This window comes from Halichoeres trimaculatus, unplaced genomic scaffold (assembly GCF_033239565.1).
Source record: "Halichoeres trimaculatus isolate MK-OKI-2021-1 unplaced genomic scaffold, fHalTri1.1 fHalTri1_scaffold_24, whole genome shotgun sequence".
NCBI classification, from domain to species: domain Eukaryota; kingdom Metazoa; phylum Chordata; class Actinopteri; order Labriformes; family Labridae; genus Halichoeres; species Halichoeres trimaculatus.
The window spans coordinates 6,567,451-6,592,595 of record NW_027437202.1 but is presented as its reverse complement, the minus strand read 5'-3'; the positions used below and the strand labels follow the sequence as shown (position 1 = coordinate 6,592,595).

Here is a 25,145-nt window from a genome sequence, read left to right as displayed (position 1 = left end):
TGGCATTTGGAGATGTCTCCATTAGCCTTCTCGGACGCTTCGTCCAGCTCTCAGCGCCGCTCTCTGTCGTGAAGGACACTGGGCCAATTAGAGCCTACAGGATTCAGGAGGGGGAGCGGTGGACGTGGCGGCGGAGGGGGCGGCAGGTGGCGGCGGCAGATGAGAAGGAAGGATTCTGAAGAGTCTTGGATGCATGAAAACTCTGTTTTTCCTCTGATAGTCAAATGAGATAACAAGCCGCGAGATCAGAACCGTGACCCTGAGTTTCTTCTTGAAAAGAGTGTGTTTGTGTGTGTGAAGTGAGCACTTCTATGCAAACAGTGGGCGCCCACAGTGTGTGCACATTCAACTTTTTCAAGTGAGTATTTTTGTTGTGTGGCTCTGCGTGACACCGTCTCCCTGCGTGTGCGTTTATTTATTTATTTCCTGTTTTGTTCCCATTTGAATGTGCGCCACTTCAAACCCGCTCCCTGACATCGTTCCCTGAGCTTTTAGCTTTGAAATGGAAATTAATCACACAGGAGTATTCCCTCAGGGGCTGCCTGTAACACATGAAATAGAGCTTTTTTCATGGCACAATGTTTCAGCCACTCAGATTCTGGGTTGATGTGAGATTTTGTGGCTGCAGAACAAGAGTACACGGCTCTGTGAGGTGAAGTCTCAGCAGGAGGAGAGAGGAGGTTTGACTCCCTGGTGCACGGCTGTGTAGCACCCTTTTGAGCAGCAGCTCGAGTGTAAAATTTCATTTTTTAACTCTAATTAAATCCCTAACAGATATATTCATGGGAAATCAGGGTGCTTAGAGAGTCTGGTAAGGATGAGCGCTGCAAACAGGCTCTTCAGAAACCAGCAGTGTGGTAGTTTTGATGTAACCCTGGTAAATAAATCCTCACCTGAATGCACGCCGATGAAGTCTTTGTGCAAACACTGATTGATTGTTTCAGCCGTGTTTCGGCTCACAGTGTGTGCAGTCACACGCGGGTGCCACCTCTTTAAAAAGCCATCAACATGGATCTATATTCCAACCTTGTGTGGCCTCCTGCCTCTGCCTGACTGACCGCCCGATGGAGAAGGATGAGCGTTGTTCTGAGCAGCTCAGCTTTGTGTTTCCTGCACATGAGCAGCTTGAAAAGTCGTCTTCATAATGAGTTTTTATGAAGCAGTCCGTAGCTCCACGATGATTCCCTCTAATGGCTCTTCATTGTGCAGGGTCAATAAAGACGTTTCACAGCTTGGTGATATTTCCAGCGTGGGGAATCGGTTATTAGCAGCACTAATGTTGGATATCGCCATGGCAGCGGTGCTGGTGTTAAAGTTTGTCTTTATCCTTCCTCCACTCACGCTCGGCTTTGTTTCCCCGTTCATTGATCAGAGGGAATCAGATGAGTTTTTGTGTTCAGGTGCCCGGCGGCAGCCAGCAGATGAATGCCCAAGTGGCACATGTACCTTTTCGCGCCATTAGCCCCATGCATCATTACACCGCGCTTTGAAACAGCTGCAAATTTTGTAACCTTAAAAAGGTAATCTCCTCATTTATCATGGCTACTTTTACAGCAGCTCAGCAGGAGAGACGCAGCTCTTCTATCCATCCTCCTTCTCCTCTCGTTCTGCTGTTGTTCTCCTCTTGTCACGAGCGGTTGTTAGAAATTCTTTCCCCGCTGTTAATGAGAAACGCTCAGCTGGTTGTTTTTCATGTTTTCAAAGCAAAGCTGAGACTGTAGTGAACATTTTACCCAGCGAGGAGCATTTTAAAGATCATAAATAATAACTTTATGGAGTTTAAGGCAGGCTTGCTTATGTGATTCTATAATGAGGGGTTCATTTCAAGCACATGGGGTTTATTTATCATTTTTATTAATACCTAAATAGTCAAGTCAGACACAATGAAAGGAAAAAGTTAATTAAAAAATGATAAATTATGATATTTATCTTTAATTTAATACAGAAAGATTACAGGTTTCATCACTGATTTAGCAAAAAAAAATCAAATTATTAATTTTTTAATGTGAATTTTGCTCTTTGGAGTAACAGTTTATTTCTTCAAAATAATTATTCAAACATGATAAATCTGCTTTTAAACTTATTTAGATAATTAATAAACTTAAAATTACTCCCCTTTTGTGACCCCTTTAAAAACCTGTAATTTAGGAATGGTTTGTTCCAAAGTCACATGACCCAAACTGTTCAAGTCACATCCTTTTTGTCTGTTATCAACATGTTCCTGTGAACTTACTTTAAATGTTATCATGACCCAAATGTTAACACAGAAACTTTGTGTTTTAAACGACAGCCAATCACATGTGAGGATAGAGGATCATATCATTATGTGACAGCAGAAGGGGGGCATGCTGAGTCAAAGGAATCGTCTTGGCTGCTTTACAAACTGCATACCACACTAAGAAGTGCCGACGATTTTGGCTCTTTAATTCTAAAAAAAGAAAACTGAGCTTGAAATATTGCCAGACATAAGCAAACAGTAACACAGCATCAGTCTGTGACTGCCTCTGTCCATGGTGCTGAAACTTTACACTACAGTGCTCCTGCAGCCTGAGCGCTCTCCATGGTCCTGAAACTCTGCACATGTTTGTAAACAAGCTGTGAAATGGGTCTAATAGAAGTCTCAGTGATTTTAAAAACTATACTGTATGCTCTGTTAATTTTCAAAGCACCAGTGTCGTAGAAATCTTTAATTTAATAAATCTGGATTCATTTAGACCCAGCAACTTTGAGAGATATTTGAGAGATATTTTCGCTATAATCTGGTTACAAGAAGATTTTGTTTTGAACATGTTGTGATAATTCACCAGCCTCCAAAACTACCTCCAGGTGCATGATGGGAAATGATCTCCACAGGAATCTGCTTGTTGTCTTGTAAACAGTGGTCTCAGTCTCCTGCTGGAGATGGCTGTGACTCAGATTTCTCTGGATGTTGAGAGCGTGTCAGACTTTTCTTTCAAGTCTCTTCAAAGACTTGTGCTTCACAGCGTGTTGAACATGATAAACGTTCGACCTGCCAAACATCGGCGTGCTGAAACACAAGTTCCGCAGAATCACCTCTCATCTTTAGAGGCAGGTGGCGAACTCGGGAGCAGCTGTTTGATCCGCACTTTGACTTCAGTGAGCACATTTAAGACGCTGGAGCAGCTTCATATCAGCTGAATCAGTTTTAAAGTGCTCGTCAAAAAACTGTCTGACCCCACGTCCATGAAATGAGGTATCACAACATTTGGAGCCTCCTTTCTTGAGTCAGTGTGTAATTAAACAAAAAAGACAGGCCTGCTTGAGATAAAGGCACTCTGCCAAGTTTCAGCAAAGAAACTGGAGCGTCCTGTCGTCCTCACAGAGCAGTCAGAGATTAGAAAGTCAGAGCAGAGGCTTTTAGTCTCTCACGTGTAAAGACGTCTAAAAACGTCTGAATCCAACGCAACAAAAACTTCAAAAGCTTCTCTTCCTGCTCCCTCACCCTCGTGGATAAATGCTGTGTGATACGTCAGCCTGGCGTTGCTCGTATGATGCCGGCTCCAAAAAGTTTGCTCTGAAATGCAGAAACAGCAACAAGAAAGTGAGGTTCGTCTGTGAAGTGAGGCACATTCTGCGTATTTATGATCCAGAAACAGACGGAGCTCAGGATTTCAAGGTCATGCTGTATCGATTTCAGGATGCTCACTGTTCTCACAAGTTGGATTACCTGGAGGCAAACTTCTTCTGTCAGAGAAATCCATATTTTATTACAGAGACAATACTCCCTGCTCATGGCTTTCTGACTGCCAGCAGTCCGGCTGTATTATTTTCTGTTTTATATTTTGAACACTGATGATGTGACGTTTGGAGTCAGCAGTCACCAAGCGTAGCTGCCAATCCAAGTCTGCAAAATTAAAAACACAGCCCTGTCTCTGTCTCTCTGAGGGTTTGATGTTCCTCCTTATCCCTCTCGGACTTCTTAAGACACTTTGATCTTCACCTCGCTCGGTAATGACGCAGGTTGAAGTTGTTCAGCGTTCAGATTCCTCCCAACGCCGTATTTTGACCGCACGTTATCAAATTTTGAAGCAGTGACGCATCAACAAGCGCTCCCTGATTAATTGATGGTCTCGCTCCCGCCGTGTTCAACATTTGTCTTTGGCTCAAACTGTGAATCCTTTTCTAATCCACTTCACAGAAGTCTAGTGTTGTTTGATCCATCTGGGTCCAGATCTGTACACACATTTCTACTGTTCCATCATGATGAGAGAGTCCTCGCTGAAACACGTCTGTCCAACAGACCTGCTGCCGGTATCCAACCCCAGAAATGTCCTTTAGAAAGGACAGAGGTCAACTGACTTTTTGCAGGGCAGGGGTTCTCATGCTTTAGCATGCATTAAGCCTTTCTTAAGTTAAACTTTAGCCCATGTTTGTGCCCTCCAGAAGGGTACATTTAGATGCCTTCCTGCCCTCCAAAAGAGGAACTTTAGCCCATGTTTGTGCCCTCGAAAAGAGGAACTTTAGCCTGTATTTGTTCCCTCTAAAGGAGGAACCTCAAGCCCATGTTTAGGCCTTTCTAAGGAGGAACTTTAGCCTGTATTTTTGCCCTTCAAAAGAGGAACTTCAGCCTTTGTTTGTGCCCTCAAAAGAGGAACTTTAGCCCATGTTTGTGCCCTCCAAAAGAGGAACTTTAGCCCATGTTTGTGCCCTCCAAAAGAGGAACTTTAGCTCGTGTTTGTGCCTCTAAGGGAGGAACCTTAAGCCCATGTTTGGGCCTTTCTAAGGAGGAACTTTAGCCTGTGTTTGTGCCCTCCAAAAGAGAAACTTTAGCTCATGTTTTTGCCCCTTCAAGCTGAACTTTAGCCTATGTTTGTGGGCCCTAAAAGGGGAACTATACCACTTGTTTCTCCTCCCCAAAGTTTGACTCTAGCACAGGCTTTCGCCTCCCAAAAGGGGAAATTAAACATTTTTGTAGCCACCCAAAATTTGAACTTGAGTGCCCATTTAGCACAGTTTCTGCCCCCTAGGATGACAGTTATTATGTTTTTCCAGGCAAAGGAGCAGTTAAGTGTGTTTTGCCAACCAGAAAGGAACTTTAACACCTGTTTTCTAACAATACGTCATTAATTTCCTCCTTTCATTGAGAAGTGCCATCAAAGAAGAAATGCACTAATCAAAGTGTAATTTTTTGCTCTCTGCTGCCCTCTGCAGGACAATCCGTGAGCACCTGGGGGAGCAGGAGGTCTCCATCTCTCTGACCATCGACTCTCTGGAGGAAAGTGACCTGGGCAACTACTCCTGCTACGTGGAGAACGGCAACGGGCGGCGGCATGCCAGCGTCCAGCTTAACAAGAAAGGTGAGCAGCAGCAACGGGAGAAAAAAACCCAGCCCAGAGTTTCAGCATGAATCTGGAAGATGGATACAGAAGCCTTGATATCTAATAACAGCATGTTACTGCTTTGGAGGTGAAAAACACCATTTAATACCGCAGCCTTCGCTCCGACAATGAGGGAATCTCTCAAAGCAATTTACCCCGCACAAAGAAGAACAACTAGCGGGATTCTGGGAATTGACCGGTTGTTTCTCGCCTCGGGGAGGAGAGAAAAAAAAAGCTGCGACAGTATTGTAGATAGTGCAGGAAGCCTATTCATCCAGCTCACCCTGAGGAAGCGTTCGTTTGCACAGGGAGAAAAAAGTGCTTTCAATGAGGGAGGGAGGGAGGGGGAGGAGGGGGGAGGCAGCCTTCGGTGTTATGATGCCAGACAAGTGGTTTGACTGTCTGGCGGTGACCTCTCTTATCGCACACTCTCACACACACACACACATCCTCAGACATTTTCTCATCATTCATCGCCGGCGACTGTTGCCTCCCCCCTCCTCCCCTCCTCCTCCCCTCCTCCTTTTTTTATTCAAACACACATTTTCCGAGCTTTCTCTGTGATTTCTCCTCACCGAGGACGGCTCCGTGGAAGTCTGACTTCAAATAGAGATGCACCCTTTCCAGCGAGGTTATATAAGATGGATTTTGTATTTTTTAGCAGACTAAGGGTGGGGAGGGATGGGTGGAGGTGGGGGGGTCTGCATCCTTAAAGTTGTCAGAGTTGAATACATTTACATAGTAAGATATTCCTCCTCTCTTTTAAGCTCACAGCTTTGGATCCAGCTTTGATGGCAGCCCAGTTCCCCTCCATTTGCCATATTAAAGGGGTTTATGCTGCACAGCTGAAATCTGGAAAGAAACCGGAGAAGATTAGCTCAGTCCTCGCAGGATTGCGTGTCTCCTGTGTTGTTATTTGCCGCCTTCACGCGCAGAGTGGCGGAGCAAGGCCGCTCGGTGTTTACAGCCCCCTTCAAAGGGCGTCAGAGTCCTGGAAGCTGTGAAAACAGGACACTTCAAATGGTCGTCTCATGGCATCAATCAGCAGGGTTCGTCCTCATTTCCACTTCTTTTCTTCTTCCCCAGAAAAGATGGGGTTGTCAAAGTCCTCCTGACCAACTGTGTGTGTCTTTAGATCGTTTTTCCTCCGAGCAGCATGCAGAGAAACTTCAGGTTGGGAAGAGAAAGTGAGATTATTCAGTGAAATACCTGAAAACTCAGTCGCACAGTGTTTGAGTTGCAGCCCTCCCACCTCTGCCTCTTCCTCCCTCCGTCTCCCGTCTCCCATGACAACCCAGAGAGAGAAAGATGCAGAAATAAACAGAGAGGAAGGCGTTGATGAATTACCCGTTGCCAAGTGGCTCCATCAAATCCAGCTTTCTAGACGTCAGGAGCTAATTTGTCTTAATCCCTCCCTCTGCGGCGCCTCTTCAATACGGATGCCAGGCGGAGAAGAATCGGCCTCCTCGGCTGTAATCTCTGCTGCTGGAGGAGCAGCTGGCTCGTTATGCTGACCGGATATCTGAGGAGAGGAGCGCTGCTCAGTGAGGCGAGAGGGCGGCTAGCAGTGCTTGTTAGCTGCAACACCTCTGTCAGCAAAGCAAACCCGTTCAGGATGATCTCAGGCCGGAGGGGGCGAGAACCGACCTGTGCTCGCCGCGCCCAGAGTTTGTTTGCTCTCATGTTTGCACGGGAACATCCGTCCGTAGCTTTGGCTGAAGGTCGCCGCCCAGACAGGCGTGATGAAGCGGCACGGGCCACACTCGTTAGCTCTCCAGAACATCATCCTTCATCATGGGAGCTGTCAGGCTGATGGCCGCCGCAGCGAAACGAGCATCGCACACTCCAACGAGGTTAAATGTGCAGCGTGATGGATGGTGATGCACGCCAGTCCTCTCCGTCCATGTTTGTGTGTGCGTGCGGCACAATGCGGCGATCCCGGCCTTTTACTGTAGTCCATTAGTCAGCCAATGAAGGCTGACCACCCGGATTTTGTGAGGCATAGCCGGGAGGAAATGTTGAACAGGGAAAAATGGAGTGACATTCGAGGGAAAACACTGTAAAAGAGAGTAAAAGCCTTGAAACAGAGACGAGATCATGAACAGAGGAAGCAAATTGAGCTTAATGGACGAGTCCAAGTCCCTGCTGGGTAAAATATCACCTTTTCACCTCAGACTGAGTATTTCTGAAGCACAGGCGAGTAACAAAGTGGAGAGGAGCATCAACAGTGAAGTCCTGCAGCTCCTTGAGTTCAGCCTCCGCTCGCGTTTCTCACGAGTTCACGTCAGGCTCCAGCGATGACGGATGGCGAAGAGAGTCTAAAGCTTCGATCCACAGACAGGCAGCTCCTCCTCGCCTGGCAGCCGTCCACACGTGTAACCAGCGGTCTGATGCATCACACGCTTTAGTCACAGCAGTCTGCTTCAATGTGAGCTTTTTCATTATCCAATCAGGCCAGGAGGCGTCAGCGACAGGTATGGAGGAGCTTTCCCAGGATGTATGTGTCACGCATGAAGACGGAGAGACAGCAGAGTCATTCCACAACCTCCGCCGTGCTCCCATCATGCATTATTTCTCTGTTATTGACGTTGTGCTCTCACAGCCTGGCTCAGAGTGTCAGGAGGAAACTGTGGCGCTCAGAGGTGGAGATGCGATGTGTGACTGTGCAACTTTTTTTTGTGAAGCTGAAAGGTCTCGCGGCGTCAAATGTCAGCAGCTGAGATGATTTAAGAGTCAATAAATGTGAAAATGTGGCAGCACAGCTCCCAAACCGATCAATACGAACAAATTTGAAGGAATTGCAACGATTTACAGACAAATTTGAGGCATTGCTTCTTGAGAAAAATTCAAAGATAAACAATAAATCATGATGATACAAAGTTAGTCTCCTCTAACCATGATGTGAGGCCTTCACTCACATGAACTCCAGCCTCCTGCAAACATACATCCATGTTTATGTTTGCGTGTCTTCACTTCTTTCTGCAGCAGTCTGCCGCTTCATGGAGACCGACTCTCTGACAGACTCCAGCAGCTATTTGAAGAACTTTTTTAGCAGCTGCTCATTGGCTCCATTTTTCAGCCCTGGAGATTGCTGCTCGCTGGAAATCACATGGAAATGTACACTCACATTTTTCAAGCCCCTCTCAGACTGATGGAGGGCGTTTAGACTTCCACTGAGAGCTGAAGGGACAGGGACAATCACAGGAGGGTGGGACAGACTCTCTATGCTCCTTAAGATTACACACTAAAGTGCCTTTTTGAGCCAAAACATGCCTTAAAGTGGTGTCTTTAGCCAAAGTGATGCTAAAGTTCACTTGTGAGATTTTAAACATGCACTTAAATTTCCTTTCACATGGCAAAAATTTACACTTAGGGACTTAAATACTCATGCAAGTTCCTTCTTGAGCCAGAATACACACGAAAGTGCCCTGTTAGGACAAAAATGTGCGCTAAAGTGCTGTCTTATGACCTAGACTCATGCTAAAGTGATGTCTTGGTACCAAAATGCACGCTAAACTGAACTCTTGGAGCCATAACACACATTCCCAGGCTCTGTTATGACCAAAACATGCACTTAAGTGCCCCATTGGAAGTCAAATCAAATTGAAATGTGCTCTTTTAGGACCAAATTCTGCACTGAAATGCTTTCTAGAGAGCCAAAACACTTACTTAAGTGCCCTCTTGGTACCAAAACATGTTCCAAAGTGACTTCTCGTAGCCAAAATGTGCATTTAAGTGCCATCTAGAGACCAAAATGAACGCTAGACTGACGTCTTAGAGCCACAACACATGTTTTCATGCTCTGTTTTGACCAAAATATACATTGAAATGCTCTCTTGAGGGTCAAAATGCATGCAAATGTGCTCTCTTAGGACCAAAATGTGCATTAAAGTGCCTTCTAGGGAGCCAAAACACACACTAAAGTGGGTTTTTGACACCAAAACATTTGCTAAACTGACCTCTTGGAGCCACAACAAACATTTTCTTGCTCTGTTATGACTTAAATGCGCGCTGAAGTGCCCTAAAGGAAGCCAGATCACACACTTAAGTGACTTTACTCTTGCTACAGTGCCCTCTGGAGCAAAAGCACACACTGAATTGCTCTTTTGGGCTCTAACACATGTGTTCTTTTGGCCCTGCCCTGTAAATAGTCTGTACATTTATCTCTGATGGTGAATGTTTCTTGAATTAAAATGGAAATCTTCCTCTCCCCTCTCTTAGCCGAGCTGATGTACACGGTGGAGCTGGCCGGAGGTCTGGGAGCCATCCTGCTGCTGCTCATCTGTCTGGTGACGCTCTACAAGTGCTACAGGATCGAGCTCATGCTCTTCTACAGGAACCACTTCGGCAGTGAGGATTTAGATGGAGGTAAGATGCGATAAGGTGCAGGACATAATTTACTTCCCGGTGCCGTAATAATCTCCCGTAAGCTGTGATACGGCTGTGTTTGCTGTGTGTTGGATGATTTCTAAAGCACCCCCTCCTCCCTCGCTGGCTGTGAAAGCGTCCTTTCTTTCCTCTGAAGGAATCAAATCCCAAAGCGGAGCAGTATCACTGCTGCTCTGCATGCATATTTATTTTGATTCTGAAAACACCTGTGCTATTTTTCATATCTTAAAGTCGCATGTGGCACTATTTTTATGTAAATACGCACCTGTTTTATCGTTGAAGCCACAGAGAAAAGAGGCTCCCATCGTCCTGAGCTCAGAGAATTCTGTTGTCAATTTCAGGGAGTCTGCTCAAAGACCGCCAGAGATAAATTATATGTAAAATATTCTGTAAACTGTCTCCCAATCAGCAGCAAAACACTCGCCAGTCTTTGATGCAGAAACAAACTAATGGCGACCCCACCTCTGCTGGATGCTGTTTCCTGACATCACAACGCAAAGTTCAGGCCTTCAAACAGCGTTTCAGAAAGAGGAGAAAGTTTCTTAGTTTAGTTATGAAAGCAGAGGCTTGATCACATGAACGCAGCTCAGGCAGGAGCTGCTGGTGACAGGCTTTGTTTTTCACGGTACTTACTTCAACGTAAGTAACACCAGGGAGATGTAGACGGATTCATGTGAAGCAGCGTGTTTGCTGCACTTTGACCTCCAGCTCCTGCTTCTCCAAAGGAGAGCGTGAGGAGAGATAAGGCCTCGCTGTTGGAAAGATGCATTTCTTGGCTTCTGGGTTCAAATTTAACAAAACTTCACCCCAAATTGCCTGCCCTACATTCAAGCAGCGTTTTGCGAAGACTCAGGGGTGCAGTGAAGAGCAGAAATGGAGGGTAGCAGCAGTTAGACGTGTCGTGTTGTGATTCAGCTTTGGAAAGTTGACACTGAGAGGATGAGAAGCTCCCGTAACGTTATCTCTGAGACCTCATCAGCAATCGTAGGAGAAATAAAACTCTCTGATTGGGCCTGGCGGATGAGTCTTGAGCTTGGGAACGCATCAAACTAAGACAAGGAGCAAGTTTTAATTTGATTCCCCGGTAATGAGTCTCTCACGGAGCAGCGCGGTCGTGAATTCAGGGGGAATGAGATTAGTTGGGAGCGGCTGAGGGACTGTACGCGGCGTGCAGAGAGACAGCTGGAGTTATGAGTGTTAAAAGGTAGAAAGGATCCTCCAGCCTGCGTCTCTCCTCCTGCTCTGCTTGGCTGCGACGGCTGCTACATCACACATTTCAATGGAAGTCATTTCCTCTGGCTGCATCGGGCTCCGGGCCCTGAAAGAGCAGAGCCGCGCTGTAATAGACGGCCCACGGACGAGGGGGAAGAAGAAAATGTCGGGGCTTGAACTTAATGCCAAACAGCAATTGTCTCCTTTAATTGTGCCACCCGAGTGAGTGCTTGAAGAGAGAAACAGATTTTCAATTTGTTCTCCAGTAAAAGGGGATCAGGTTCAATAAGACACAGCACGCTGCCTCCAGAGCTCTCAGGGGACCCCCGATACTTTCCTCCACGCCGCGGTCGATTAGATCACTTCACTGCCACCTCTGGCACGCGCTCATTCACAGGCATGCACGCACTCACACCTGCACCTTTACAAGTCACCTCAGAGCTGGGGTGGAAGCGTGGATGGCGAAGGATGAGGCGTGAGAGAGCCGCCAACTTATGGTTGACTGGAGACGTACAGTGGCTAAACATTGGCAGGAGGTGGAGGAGAGAGATCCAGATCTCTATGGTAACTGCTGCACCGGCAGGAGGATGCAGTCACACACACACACACACATACACACACACACAGACATCTTTTATTAATAGCTCCGCTCTTTAGAATCACACATGCACAGAGACGTTTCCCCCCCAACATAAATCTGCACACGCTGCCAAGTTTGTGGCCACTCTGTCGACTAATTGAGCGCCGGCCTCCCTCCTCTGCCAGATGTAAGACTGTAAGCTTTACGTAACAATAGGAGGGGCTGTCAGCGATTTGTCAGCGCCGCAATTTAGCTAAAGACCACTCGGTTGTCACATTGTGTGGGTGTCAGTGGAATCAATAATGGGCTTCATGATGACAACAGCCCGAGCGAGCTCGTCAGAGAGGCGGGAGCTCATCAACGCTCTGCCATAAATACGAATGTCAGCGTTGTCAGCACGGCGTGGAAATATGAGACGCAGTGTGTGTTTGGGGTATTTTAGCAGCATCAAACATTCAGAGTTTGCACACAAAACAAGTGTAATGCAGCCCGGTTCATTAGCGAGGTAAACATGATGAAGAGGCTCGTTCCTCAGCAGAAGGTCAAGAGGTGGAGGCTAACAGAGACTGGAGCTGACAGCGAAGTCCCTTTTTCCTCACGTCAAAGTCAAGAAAGTCGCTCTGTTAGCTTCAAAACTCAGTCACTGCGTCTGCGGCAAAAACCCTGGAACTTAATGGGCTAAAATGCACGCTTAAGTGCCCTCTTGGAGGCTAAAACACAAGTTAAAGTGACCTCTTTAGACAAGAACACCTAATAAAGTGCTTTCTTGAGATGCACAAAGCTGCCTTTTTGGGATAAAAACAGGAGCCAAAGTGTCCTTCTGGGACCAAAACAGAAGCTAAGGTGCCTCCCTTGGAGCGGACACCCACACTTAAGTGCCCTCTTTGGGCCAGATGTGTTCTTTTGGAACCACAACATCCTCTGAAGTTTCCTCTTGGGAGCCACAATGTGTGCTAAAGTGCCTCCTGAGGCTAAATTGTGCGCTAAAGTGCCCACTTGTGAGCCAAAACATACGCTAAAGTGTCCTCCTGAGCTAACATATGCAACAGAGTGTCCTCTTGGAACCAAAACAGGAGCTCAGGTGCCCTCCTTGGAGCAAAGACCCACACTAAAGTGCCCTCTTGAGCTATTGTAGCACTTGGGTGCCTTCTTGGCACTTGTGTCCTCAAAATATCCCCTAAAGTTCTCTTTTGGGAGCCACAATGTGAGCTAAAGTGGCTGCCTGGGAACCTGAATATTCACTTAAGTGCCTTCCTGAGCCTGAGTGCATGCTAAAGTGCGCTCTTGGGACCAAATTCACACTTGAGTGCCTACTTGGGAGCCGAAACGTGCGCTAAAGTGCCTCAAAAACAGGAGGAAATTAGTTTTCTCTTCAGTGGCGCACTGTTTGTGCCCTTTCCTTTCAAAAAGTCTGTGCAGCTGCTGATAGTAAATGTTCAGAGATGAATAATAAAGGAGAGGTATCTTTCATCTTCCTGAATCTCTCTGTGTCTCTGTGTGCGTGTTAGCCACGCTCTTTCTGATGCAGGGCTGTATCTTCTGGCTAAATTAGATTATGGAAAACAAAGCAGTTAAAAATGGTGCTCTGTTACTCATTAGCGATCCACCCCGTGTGCTTCTGTAGCTGTGGCGTTAAGTGTGTGTATTACGTTCCAATCTACTCTCCATTAAATGTAATGGAGCTCAGAGATGTCCCAGAAATTACGCCCCCGACTCTCTTGGCGCTCTCCAGCGAGAGTTCAGGAGTTCACGGTCTAACTGTGGGCTCTCTACGCACATGCATACATTACCCACCCTCCTTCAGAAGCAACGCGGCGAGTGAGCGTGAGGCGGCTCCCTGTGCAGGCATGTGGGGCGGAGGAGTGCAGGATGCAGTTTTCAGAGGTGTTCTGCGCCCTCAGGAGTGACTCCTCGAGGAGGGTCACTCCGCCTCCGAGGTTCACCCTGCGCCTCTCTCATCCTGACTACAGACGAGTGAGTCAGGGCGGCTGTAATAGCCCTCTATCTGCCTACACAGCTTCCATTACTGCAGGAAAACAGAGAGATGCTGCTGAGAGGAAGGAGCTCAGTTAGTTACGCTCAGCGATTATGAGGTGACTTCTTATATGAAGTCTGTTGTCTGAGCCACAGGATGGAAAAAAGACCCAGGGAGACACAAAGTGAGTGACAGAGGTAACCTGATCTGTCTGTTTCCTCGATCTGACTCCGGCATCTGGAGGCCACTGTGCGCTGATGGTGTCCCCTTTAAGAGACCAGAGTTGATCTGATCCCAGGAAGTCTCAGATCTGAACCCCGTCTCTGATGAGTTTACCTCAAACGCTGTGTTTCCCGGCGTCCCAATTCTGATTTCCCCGATCTTTTGTGGCACAGAAACGAGGGCGTCGGTGAAAAGAGACAAAGAATCAGATATTTCTGTCTCTGATGAATATAACCCTGAAATATGACACGCATCGCGTCTGTGTAATCTCTTTAAAGAGATGTCTCCATATGAGGAGTTTGTTCTTGTTGTCACCCCAGTGTTTCCACCAATCAGGTTGTTGTTGTTGAGAGCTGAAGGCAGGAATCCCAAGTTTTTCCAACTGGGAAAAAAGTGGCCTCACTCCCAAAGAGAGCCAGGTGAAAGGCTAAACCCCGCTAACTGATGAAGCGGGTTGGTTCAGGCCCAGCGTCTGTCTCTGCAGCTGTCACTGAGCTTTTATCTCCTCTCTGTGCTCGTCAGAGGGTTTGGGATATCGTCCACCCTCCCTGTGAAGTCTCCATCAGCAGTCAGGGCTCTCATACGGATGACGGAGCCGTGCCGCGTCCACCTCACAGGAGCTGGAGTCTAATTTGTTTTGCCTGAGGTGGGTGCAGCAGCTATCGAGGTAACTTTATTCGCCCGTGGGGACGGAGATGTAATGAAAAGCGCTCAGATGGGCAGAGGAGCAGGGAGGTCAGTGTTATGGAGGCGTCGTGTCTCAATGAAGTCTCCCACTGAATGAATGGCTCTGTGCAGCAGGATGGAAATAGATTGTGTGGAGTTCAGCAGCAGGACGACTTTGCTGACCGAAGCAGGAAACGTGGAGTCCACCCTGTGAGACGTGGGAGCAAATATTTCAGCTCTCTGTCCTTTAAAAATGTCTCAAACATTCAGGGCTCTAAACTTTGTGTTTTTACCTTCTTTCCGCAGACAACAAAGACTACGACGCCTACCTGTCCTACACCAAAGTGGACCCGGACCAATGGAGCCAGGAGACCCGTGAGGAGGAGCGCTTTGCCCTGGAGATCCTCCCCGACGTCCTGGAGAAGCATTATGGGTATAAACTCTTCATTCCAGACAGGGACTTGATCCCCACAGGAAGTAAGCTCTTTCTCTCTCTGACGGCGATGTCACCTTGAATGTGTTGTCGCTTGGTGTTGCTCGTGTTGCTGTCCGTGCCGTGATGTGGTGGTTTTGCCTTGTTTGTGTTGTTTTTTTTTGTTCTGCATCTGTGTTGTTGTGGCGTACGTGGAGAGCATCACTGTTTTCATTTGATCATCGTGAAATGAGCTTTTTCTAACCCCTGGCTGAACTGAGGCGGATCCTTTTCACCTTAAGGTGCACTTATCTTTACCTGGACTAGGATTATAACACATGGAGACACAGAAAATAACATTTAATATCCTTAAAAGAAAAAAAAACTGGTATTTAACTCTTTGAGTGCTTTGACTAGCGTTCTTTAAATTACCATAACTCTTCTACTATTTGGGCAAGCAAGAAGATTAAAACGGCTCCCTAAAGAAGCTTTACGGTGATGTCTAAAGTATTACGATACATCATGGGAATCCATGTGCAACAACATTTCAGTCACAGAAATTAATTAATGCAAGCTGTTCTCATTACCGTAACTCTTCTACTATTTGGGCAAGCAAAAAAGTTTAAACAGTTCCCAAAAGAAGAAAAAATGAGCTTTTCAGGCATGATCTTTGACTCATAAAGTCCGCATGGCCTGCATGTTGGGTGATAAAAGGTTCAAGACTAAAGTTTTGACCCTCAGTGATGTAAGAGAAGAAGTCAGACTAAGAGGAACTTTCAGCATCACCTCTGGAGACTCTTTTGCATCCGTTTGGCTGTGTCGTTCCACTAACATGTCAACACTTCCTGTGCCTTAGCTTGGCCCCTTTCATTACGGTTTTTACAGGACTCTATCGACACCTCGAGTGCACAAACTCCGCTCACTTAGTGTTGAACGAAATGTTAAGCAGCTAATCCGTTAAGTTCAGCCCCGGCAGCGACAAACGCCCTAAAAACACTCCATCGGTGGGAAAGGGTCTGGACGTATTAATTGGTTCCTTATGTTCTGAGGTATTTAAAGTGCATAATCTCCTCCATGTGAAACCTGTGGGAGGCATAATATCCTATATTACATATGCAGCATAATTGGCAGAAAGTGCCAACCCTATTATTGCAGCCTGCGTCCCTGATCCAGCTCCATACACGGTGTACCTCTGCATGCTGCTGCTGTGAAACCATGTCAGCTGCTGGATTAAAAAGCTCTTTATGCATGGATATTAAAGCATGCTCTGCCACAGTATAGCTCTAATGGAGCGTCTCACCGTGCCCAGTGCTTATCTTTGACTAACCCATCGCACAGATGAGTTTGATAATATCATTATGTTATTAGCCTCCATTTGAATACTTGCATCTGCCTGTTACTAATCCTGTTCCTCTTGGGTGGCGTTGTGCCAAGGTTACGAACTGAACCCATGCTGTGATGATGTGCTCGATGCAGGGGGACTGTTGTAATATGGGAAAAATGGCATCAAAATGCAAAAGGATGGAGAAGAAGCTAAAAAGAGTTAACGTCTCTACAGCTGATGAGAAGTTAGCATCCATCTCCTCAGCGTCAGTAAACTGGATTATATTTAACATCCTTTTGTTAATCTGAGAGATTTCTAATTAAAGAGTTATAAATAAGATAAATAAAAGATTTTCTCCTCTGCGTTTTTATGCTACATGTCCCATATTAAACTGGAATAAACTGGTCGATGGCGCGATTTCCGTTTTCAAAATCGCCAGTGAATCATCATCCGTGGAGAAACACAGTTTATGCCAGAGCCAAGTCCCCACATTGACAAAGTGTTTTTCTGAACATGCTTCTCTGCCAACTCTTTGTTCACCCTGTGAATGTAAATATCTGTTTAGGTTTCACCAATGATCATTTCCAGGATGACACAAGACTACTTAGAGGTACTTTTCTTTTACCCAGATTTCTTTCACGCTCGTGTCAGCACAAAGCACAGAGCTGCTCAAACAGTCTATCTTAGTCTTTACTTTAAACTGTGTTCACATGATTTAAGGATGAGGTGTTTTCTCTGTGGCAGTAACCTCACTTCTGAGTCTTTCGTGCTTTGATTGGTGCGAAATTTAGTGATTGATGCATGCAGCGACAAAAAAATGTGCATTTCTGATGTTCGGATTCTGCATTTTCCTCCTAAATCAACTCCTCATAGTACATCAGCAGGGTTAAATGCTAATGCTAACTTCTTTTGATGTCTTTAACTTTTTACATCTCGCCTCTTTCACCGTGAGGGAGCCACGTCGCATGCTACTCCTCCAACACATCTTCACCGATTTTCCCCGTTTGACCTGTAAAATATTCATGATGTTCAGGAGAAGCGTGTGTGTACGTTTCACATTCCTAACCGGTGTACTTTTTTAAATATTCAAGATTTTCCCAAATTTTTGGCCCATTGAAATGAATGGAAGTGATCTGTAACCATGGAAACCACACAGATGATGATGTCACAAGGGGTTAGAGTTCTGAACAGTGGTTCTAAAAAGGACTAGTCCATGTCACAGAGGTTGAGCACCGCTCCCCATCACCATGGAAACCGCACAGCTGATCTAAATGTAACTTTAAATGCTGCTCTACAGCTCTGATGTGTTTTTGCATCATGTCCTCAGATGCTCGTGAGCCAATCCACAAGATCTCTGAGTCCACGTTAAGATATTCAGGAGTAGCCGTCTCAAGCGGCTTTCCCTCTAAATTAATTTCAGTAACTCTATAGAACGCAGCGATTTTCTGCCTGCAGTTATTTAGCTCTGATTTTGTTTTTCTGTCGACAGGAATCAATTATTACACATGCAACACTTTGATTGTAAAGCTGGAGGTCTTTGAGGCAGGGAGCTGGATCTATAAAGCTATAAAGTGTTAGCAGACAGCGCCCCGAGAGGGCCGAATCACCCCGACTTTAATCAATTCAAAACATAAAATGAAACTACGACTCATTAGCTGATTATACAGTTTCCACTTCTTCATCCCCGCTTGTTTTATTCATCGTGAGATAAAAAGATGTTTTTTTCCTGATTAGTTTGACCTGAGCCGAGCAGTCTGCAGGGAGCAGTGACGAGATCGACTTCAAATCTAAGTTTCCTCTGATTGTGAAGCCTCCAGACGTGATGTTTGCTTAAAGAGCTGCGAGATATTCACTCACACACTCACAGGTCCACATTTCCCTCCACGGACACACACAAGAGGGTCGTAATCCCGGTTAATCCCGTGTGACTGCTGCTGAAGAGCCTCTCTGTCTTTGTCTGAGCGGAGACCGGCTGAAAGGGGCATTAGCTGCTCACACACACTCTCCACACGCCGAGGGTTTCATTAGGAACACGAACACAACACAGGGTTTAGTGAGAAACTGTTTTTACGGCCAAAAGTCAGCGGACATGTGACTCTCACCGCTCTGAAACCAAACTCTGAGACTTTCCCAGGTTTTCCTGAAGCGTGCTCCATCCCCTCGTCGTATCACACGCTGGTGTGAGGCTCCAAACAATAATTCATGAGGAGCTTTGATGAGAGTTTGTGCGCTGTTGCTGCTCCCGGAGGCGGTGTTGAAGTCTGCTGAGTGATGCAACAGATTAGAGCTGTTTGTCGGCCCTGCTCCGTGGATTTGCACGCTCTGGCTTTTCTTCTCGAGCTGCTTTTGCTCCCGGGCACTTCCAATCGACAGTTAGAGTACTTACAGCTGGAGAGGTGGGAGATAATTGGGCAGATTTTTTCACAAACTGACTTTTGGAGGAGAAGAAGCGTCTCAGAAACGACGGCGTGTCCGCTGACTCCTGGTCGCACGGCGTAACCTGCCTGGCTTTGAGTGTTTTTTCTTTCTCCTCATCCTTTAGACAAACAAAGCATCTCCTCTGCTTCTTTTAGTCTCTGTCAGATGTTTTAATCCAGATTATTGTAGCAGATTAAATCCCTCCTTACTTTAACGTAAATATTTCTGATGTCATGTACGGTTAAAGTTACAGGAGGTAAAAGTCTGAGCTGCTCTGTAAACACGTCTCTCTCCCCCTCTGTGTGTTTGTCCAGCCTACATCGAGGACGTGGCGCGCTGCGTGGACCAGAGCAAGCGTCTCATCATCGTCATGACGCCCAGCTACGTGGTGAGGAGGGGCTGGAGCATCTTTGAGCTGGAGACGCGGCTGCGCAACATGCTGGTGACGGGCGAGATCAAAGTCATCCTGATCGAGTGCGCCGAGCTGCGCGGCATCATGAACTACCAGGAAGTGGAGGCGCTCAAACACACCATAAAGATGCTGACGGTCATCAAGTGGCGTGGGCCGTCCAGCAACAAGCTCAACTCCAAGTTCTGGAAGCAGCTGCTCTACGAGATGCCCTTCAAACGCATGGAGCCCCTCAGCATCTCCCACGAGCAGGTGCTGGACGTCAGCGAGCAGGGCCCCTTCAGCGAGCTCCAGACGGTCTCCGCCATCTCCATGGCGGCGGCCACCTCCACCGCCATGGCGACGGCACACCCAGACTTGCGCTCAACCTTCCACAATTCCTGCCACACCCAGATGAGGCAGAAACACTATTACCGTAGCTACGACTACGACCTGCCGCCCGGCGGCACGCTCCCGCCGCTCTCCACGCTAGGCAACCAGCACACCTACTGCAACATCCCCATGACGCTCATCAACGGACAGCGGCCACAGTCCAAGTCGCCGCGCCAGCAGAGCCTGGAGGAGGCCCACGGCAACAACGCCATGCTGCCGCTGCTGCCCAGAGAGACCAGCATCTCCAGCGTCATCTGGTGACAGAGGCGGCGCCGCGCGGGGTAGACTCTGGATCTTAAAGATGTCCGTCACAGGGAGGACTCACCTCTGGCGCTCGGAGCCCGGACGCACCGGCGCCGGGCCGAGCCGATGGCACTAAAGCTGCTTGCTGCTGTTGAATTTGCACCAGGAACCACCAGGGGGAGGGAGGGGGGAGGGCGGGAGGAGGCGGCAGACACACGGGACACGTGAGGGTCGGAGATTCTCTTCAGTTTTGGTCCAATAAGAGCTTTTCTGGGGACTGGAGCGAAGAGACAAACTGTTTTTGTATGCCTGTACAAACACTCACGTAACACAAGCCAACACCTGCGATCATTTCCCCAGAGTCAAGGAATACAGGGTCCTGTACATACCTTTTCTAATTCTTTGTAGCATCAGTGTTTGGACTTGTTTCTTGTTTCTGTTTAACATCAGTTGGACTCTTTTTTTAGTTCTTTTCTTTCAGTTTGTACAAAAGTGAAGCAATGGCCTGTGAGATGTTTCGGCTAAACCGTCGTTACCTTTCTCTTCATTTGTCGGCCGGTGTAGTTTCTACCGTTTTTACCGGGAGGGGGGTGGGCAGGGGGGAGGAGAACGGTCCAGTTTGGAGTTTCAGCTGTGAGGGTTGAGATCCTGGACTCAACCAGATTATGCAAAACATGGAGTCCAGAGAGCGTGGGATGGGGAGAGTCACACGAAGAATATGGTGCTAGGCTTCACATCTCTGTGTTTCTCACACGATAACTTTACTTTGAAAAAAACAGCCTTGCTATTTACCTTAACAGATGAATATATCACCGAAAAATTAATGATGTGTATTATTTTATGAAAAAAGAAGAGTCTATTTTTGTAACTGAGGGATATTTGCTTAGAGACGTTATAACTATAAAGTTTCAGATCGGAGGAACTGACGAGAAACATTAAAAAAAAAATCATGTTTTGTTACGTGGAACCGCACAGCTCACCAAGAAACCGATCGGTCATTCACTAAATGTCTTACCCTTAAAACGTTTTGTGTTTCCATCATTTTAAAAAAGCAGTTTTGACATGTGAACACAACACGGGTCACGGCTCAGAGGGCTTCTCATGTTACGTTGATTTCACAGCGATGGAGCTACACTACCGATGATGTCAGGACGAAGGAGGAGGAGGTTTAACGCGCCTGGTTTGTGGGTTCCTGTCGGACCAAACGAGGCTGTCCAGGGCTAAACTTAATCTCTGTTCAACATTTTTTAATCTGAAGTGACAGCTGGTGTTTGTTCCTCGTCTCCTTTTTTTGTCAGCAGGTCGGTTCAGTTACACTCTGAGATTAATAACCGTCACAGCTCGGCTCTGAGTGGGCTGCGAGGACAGGATGTGTGAGTAAAGCGATGAGGAGTTTCAGCCCAGACTGAGCCTGAGATCAGCGTCAAACCGGCAGCTGGGTGAGTGGCTTCAGGAGAGGACGGTTCAGGTTCCTCAGCAGCGATGCTTTGACCTCGAATCCAGATCTTTAGCGATGAAACAAAGAAATGTATCATACATACATTAAAATCCAACGCTGCTGAAGAACCTCAACATCTTACTTATTCGATGATCTCAATCTGACCCGTCAAAGGTCACTTCCTCCTCCTGACCTTTCAGACTTTCAAACACCAGGCTTCAATTCCACGAGACGACTTAGTAAAACCCCAACTTAGAGCAAGTGAGACCAAAGCAAGCTCCAGGGAAACATTTTTCTTCACCGAGAAGTCTTTTTGTTTTTCTTCCTCTGAGGTTTCTGCATCGACTCACACGAAACAAGAGCTACTCTCACACACATCCGCTCAGACCTGTGAAGGCAGCCGGCGTTCTTACTCCTCCTGCAGCTGTGCCATATCTGTTTGTACGGGAGAATAAAAAAACTAACCTCACACTAAAATACCTGCAGCCCCTCGTCACACAGAGGCGATTTCATTCAGTGCCATAAAATATGCAAACGATACGTGAAGGTTTTTCGTTTTAGCTTTTTACTTCCTGGAATAAAATCCTCGACAGGCCTGGGTTTCTTTTTAAAATATTAGTTTGAAATCTGTGAATCGACTGAATTCTTCACACCAGGCCTGTGTTTAACCAAATCAGCGCCCCCTGTCACAAGGAGCTGGTCGTGTACATAAAATCAGAAACGATGAAGATGAAGACAATCGAGCCATACTCACGAAACCAGTCGTTCACGAGGCCTGTGGAGGTGGAGATGAAGATTTGCATTTATTATTCTTTGATTTCATGATGATGATGATTTGGCTTTGATGATAATGATGATGACGATGAAGAATAACAGTGACAATATATAGCACAGAATTATTCCAGGCACTTTCACGACTCTTGAGACGTCTCTCCTGTTTCTGATTTATTTTCTATTATGTATCTGCAATGTTCATTAAAAAGAGATACTGTTATTATTATTATTAATAAAAACACATTTACGGTAATGAATGTGACTCCTCTGTGTGTGAGCCTGTAACTCTGCCGTCCTGTGAAAACCTTGAAACAACAATCAATACGTCCCTGAATCAGACTGAATGAGGAGTCGACGCCGTGTTGTGATTGTTGTTTGACCTCCGATCAGCTGTTTGTTTTGTGTGTGTCAGGCTGTTTTGCAGAATGAAACTGGAAATCCTTCTCTGACAACTTCAGGCCAAGTTTGCTCACTTAAACTGTCACATCCAATGTCTCCAGGAAAACAGGCTCCTCTTTCTCTTATTTTCCCGCCTGCAGTGCAGCCACTTACTTATTTTGCTGCGATCAAAGCCGCCGTGTTGGAAGGAGAAGAAGAAGAAGAAGAAGTGAGAGCACACGGGGAGGAATGTTCAAATTCTGCCAGGCGGCGTTAATTAGCCTCAACATGCTCCTCTCATGTGCTGAGAAGTTGGTCACGACGGAGAGACAGTCACAGATGCACCAGAAGTGTGTATTTGCGTGTTTTCAGTGTGTGTGTGTTTTTTCCTCCATGCTCACTCCAGCCGCCTCGTTTTTCTCCCATCATGCCTCAAACATGAAGCTGCATCCCAGTCATCTGTGGCCATGCGAGCACAGAGAGCTGCCAGATGTTTTCATCTCAGCCGACATGTTGCCATATGCTGTGTGTGAGTGTGTGTGTGTGTGTGTGTGGGTTCCTCAGCTTTGGCGTTTTCCCTCCTCAAATGAAATCATTTGCACTTCATTACAGTGTCACAGCGTAATCAGCTCCCCGAACAAAAGCCTGTGACACGGGAGGAAAGAGGAGAGCAGATCAGGCTAACGACACAGCAGCACAGCAGTGCAGATGTTTTCCCTCCTCCCTCTCCTGCCTACACACACACAAACACACACACACACACTTGCTACTGAAGAGTATTACTCACTCTGGCAGGTATACCATGCCCCTCCGTGTCCCACAGGGCCTTGTTACTCTGGAGCTCTGTGCCCCGTGTGACATGTCTTCCACTCCAAGAACCAGGCCAATTGTCTGTGCATGGAGTGTGTGTGAGTGTGTGTGTGTGTGAGGGAGCTGAGTGGATGCAGGCAGCTGTTAACCCAGTTTGGAGTCATTCTGCACCCACCATGGTTCAGCACCACATAATTGCCTGTGCATGCTGTTCATGAGAGTGGTGTGTGTGTGTCTTGCTTCTTCATCCTCAGTTGTTCATCATTGTTTGGACGTCTGTGCGGTGAGTTTGTCTCTTCATGTGATCATGTTTTGTCAGTGTGGGTTAATTGAACCAATCAGAAGAGGCCGGTGTGATAACATGAACGTCTAACAGTGTCTCCTTCAATTTCAGCAGCATCATCATCATCATCGTCTGAAGGAAAGACATTCAGAGTGAAACGCTGTCATCTGCTGGATGAAACCTCACCCTGCACCTCGTTTGACTCACTGCCTTGCAATGCATTGTGGGAGTGGAGAAACCAATTTGGGCCATTATTGTGGAGGAGAGGTGATGGGTGGATCATCCAGCTGTGCTAGAAATCAGTCTAAATTGGCGCAGATGAAATCTGTGAGCAAGTCCAGAAAGGTTAATGATTCATTTAGAAGAAGCAGGACCTGAGACGTGGAAAAGGTAAAGTCAAGTGAAATACTCAGGTTTAGTTATTTCTAAGATTGAAGAAGTGTTGGTAAAATGTGGATAAATGTAAAAGACTCTCCTCCTGAACTGGCGCGAGCAGATGGAAGAATGAAGTGAACAAGGAGTCGTTATTTTTCATGTGTAATTAAAAAGTTTACTCACTCATGGAGTAAGACCCTCACTGTTTACTTTGTGTTTTCCATCTTTGTTGATGTGTTGACAGCTGTGTGTAGATTTTTTTGTTATGCCTGAAATGTTTGAACTGGTTTAATAGAATGTAAAAAGAGGAGAAAAATGTCCCCTTAAAAAAATCACACACATCAGCTCTTTAAGAAACTAGATATGAGTTGAGTACAAGATTTCAGAGTGTCTTAAAAGTCAACACAAGAAAGCACAAGTATCTGTCGCCATCTGGTGGAAGAAAAAAACAACTGCAGACAGAAACAACAGTGTCATAGACTAGCACCAAGCAGCCTTCTTAATGTTTTATTGTATGAATTAAAACCACAAGAATTTAAGAAAAGTATCAAGACATCTGAAAAGAAGGAGAGGGAAATAAAAGAAGCAGTTTCAGTCCAGAAATTCAAATTAAGTTCAGTTTATGGAAGAAAGGTTGCAGTTACAGTTGTTGTCCACAGGAGGGCAGAAATCCCATTATTTTCCAACTCTTAAAAATGCAGAATGCACACTTTGACCACACGAGGGCGTAAAAACTCTGAAGGTTGTTGGTTGTTTTTTGTTATTTTTATTATTTTATTTTTGTGTCTGTGTCTGTGTAGACGATCCTTGTTTTAATTTGATTGTGTGAGAAGTTTAGAGGTAATGTGAGGTCCTTCTGTACTTTATGAAGTTTGACGCCACAAAGTAGTAAATGTAATTCTTGAACAGTGATTTTATTGTTGAACTGAGTCGATACTAAATGTGTAACAGTAAATCTGAAAGTGTGGTTAGTGTGATTGAAGAGTTAGCTGGAGTGACCGGTAGAGGGCAGCCAAGCGCCGTCGATATGGTTTGTGTGTGTGTGTGTGTGTGTGTGTGGTTTGCGCGGAGCGAAGAAGAGTTTGAATGTGCCGCAACCGCAGAAAAGAGCCTTATCTGCTTATTTGTGTAGTTTCTCCCCGATCCTCCAGAAAGCCCGTCTGCATGTTTGCACAGAAATCTCCCTCAGGTAAGTGAACGTGTTTTTCCGCGTGGGAAACCAAAGTGTGACCTGTAAACATGTGCGGTGTCCACGCAAGACGCGAAGATGTGTCCTATTGCGCGCAGTGAATAAGAATGATATGATTTTCTAAAAAAAGCATGTGTGTGAGACATCAGAACAAACCAGCTTTGATTTCTCCTCATGGGGAAACGTGTTGACAATAACAATCACTCACTGCAAATTAGAAAAAAACTAAGATGACTTTTTTCATATTCTGGAAAAAAAAAACGGAGTGACACCTCCACAGATGTTTTATAGGGGCATTTTGTGACCTGTTTTTCATGATGGATGTGTGTTAAGGTCA

General features: G+C 46.2%; 1 protein-coding gene across 3 annotated transcripts in view; it reads left to right on the top strand.

The window, feature by feature from the left end:
• Positions 1–22,039, top strand: part of LOC141785979 (interleukin-1 receptor accessory protein-like 1) — a 167,587-nt gene extending 145,548 nt beyond the window's left edge. For 2 of the 3 annotated variants that reach the window (XM_074664644.1, XM_074664645.1), the window contains exons 8-12: positions 5,173–5,318; positions 9,561–9,707; positions 14,690–14,860; positions 16,685–16,729; positions 18,852–22,039. In XM_074664644.1, coding sequence (XP_074520745.1) covers positions 5,173–5,318; positions 9,561–9,707; positions 14,690–14,860; positions 16,685–16,729; positions 18,852–19,579 — 1,237 coding nt within the window. In that variant the 3' untranslated portion in view covers positions 19,580–22,039. The remainder of the gene's footprint in view (positions 1–5,172; positions 5,319–9,560; positions 9,708–14,689; positions 14,861–16,684; positions 16,730–18,851) is intronic. The other variant, XM_074664646.1, reaches the window with a different exon arrangement.
• The last annotated feature ends 3,106 nt before the right edge of the window (positions 22,040–25,145 follow it).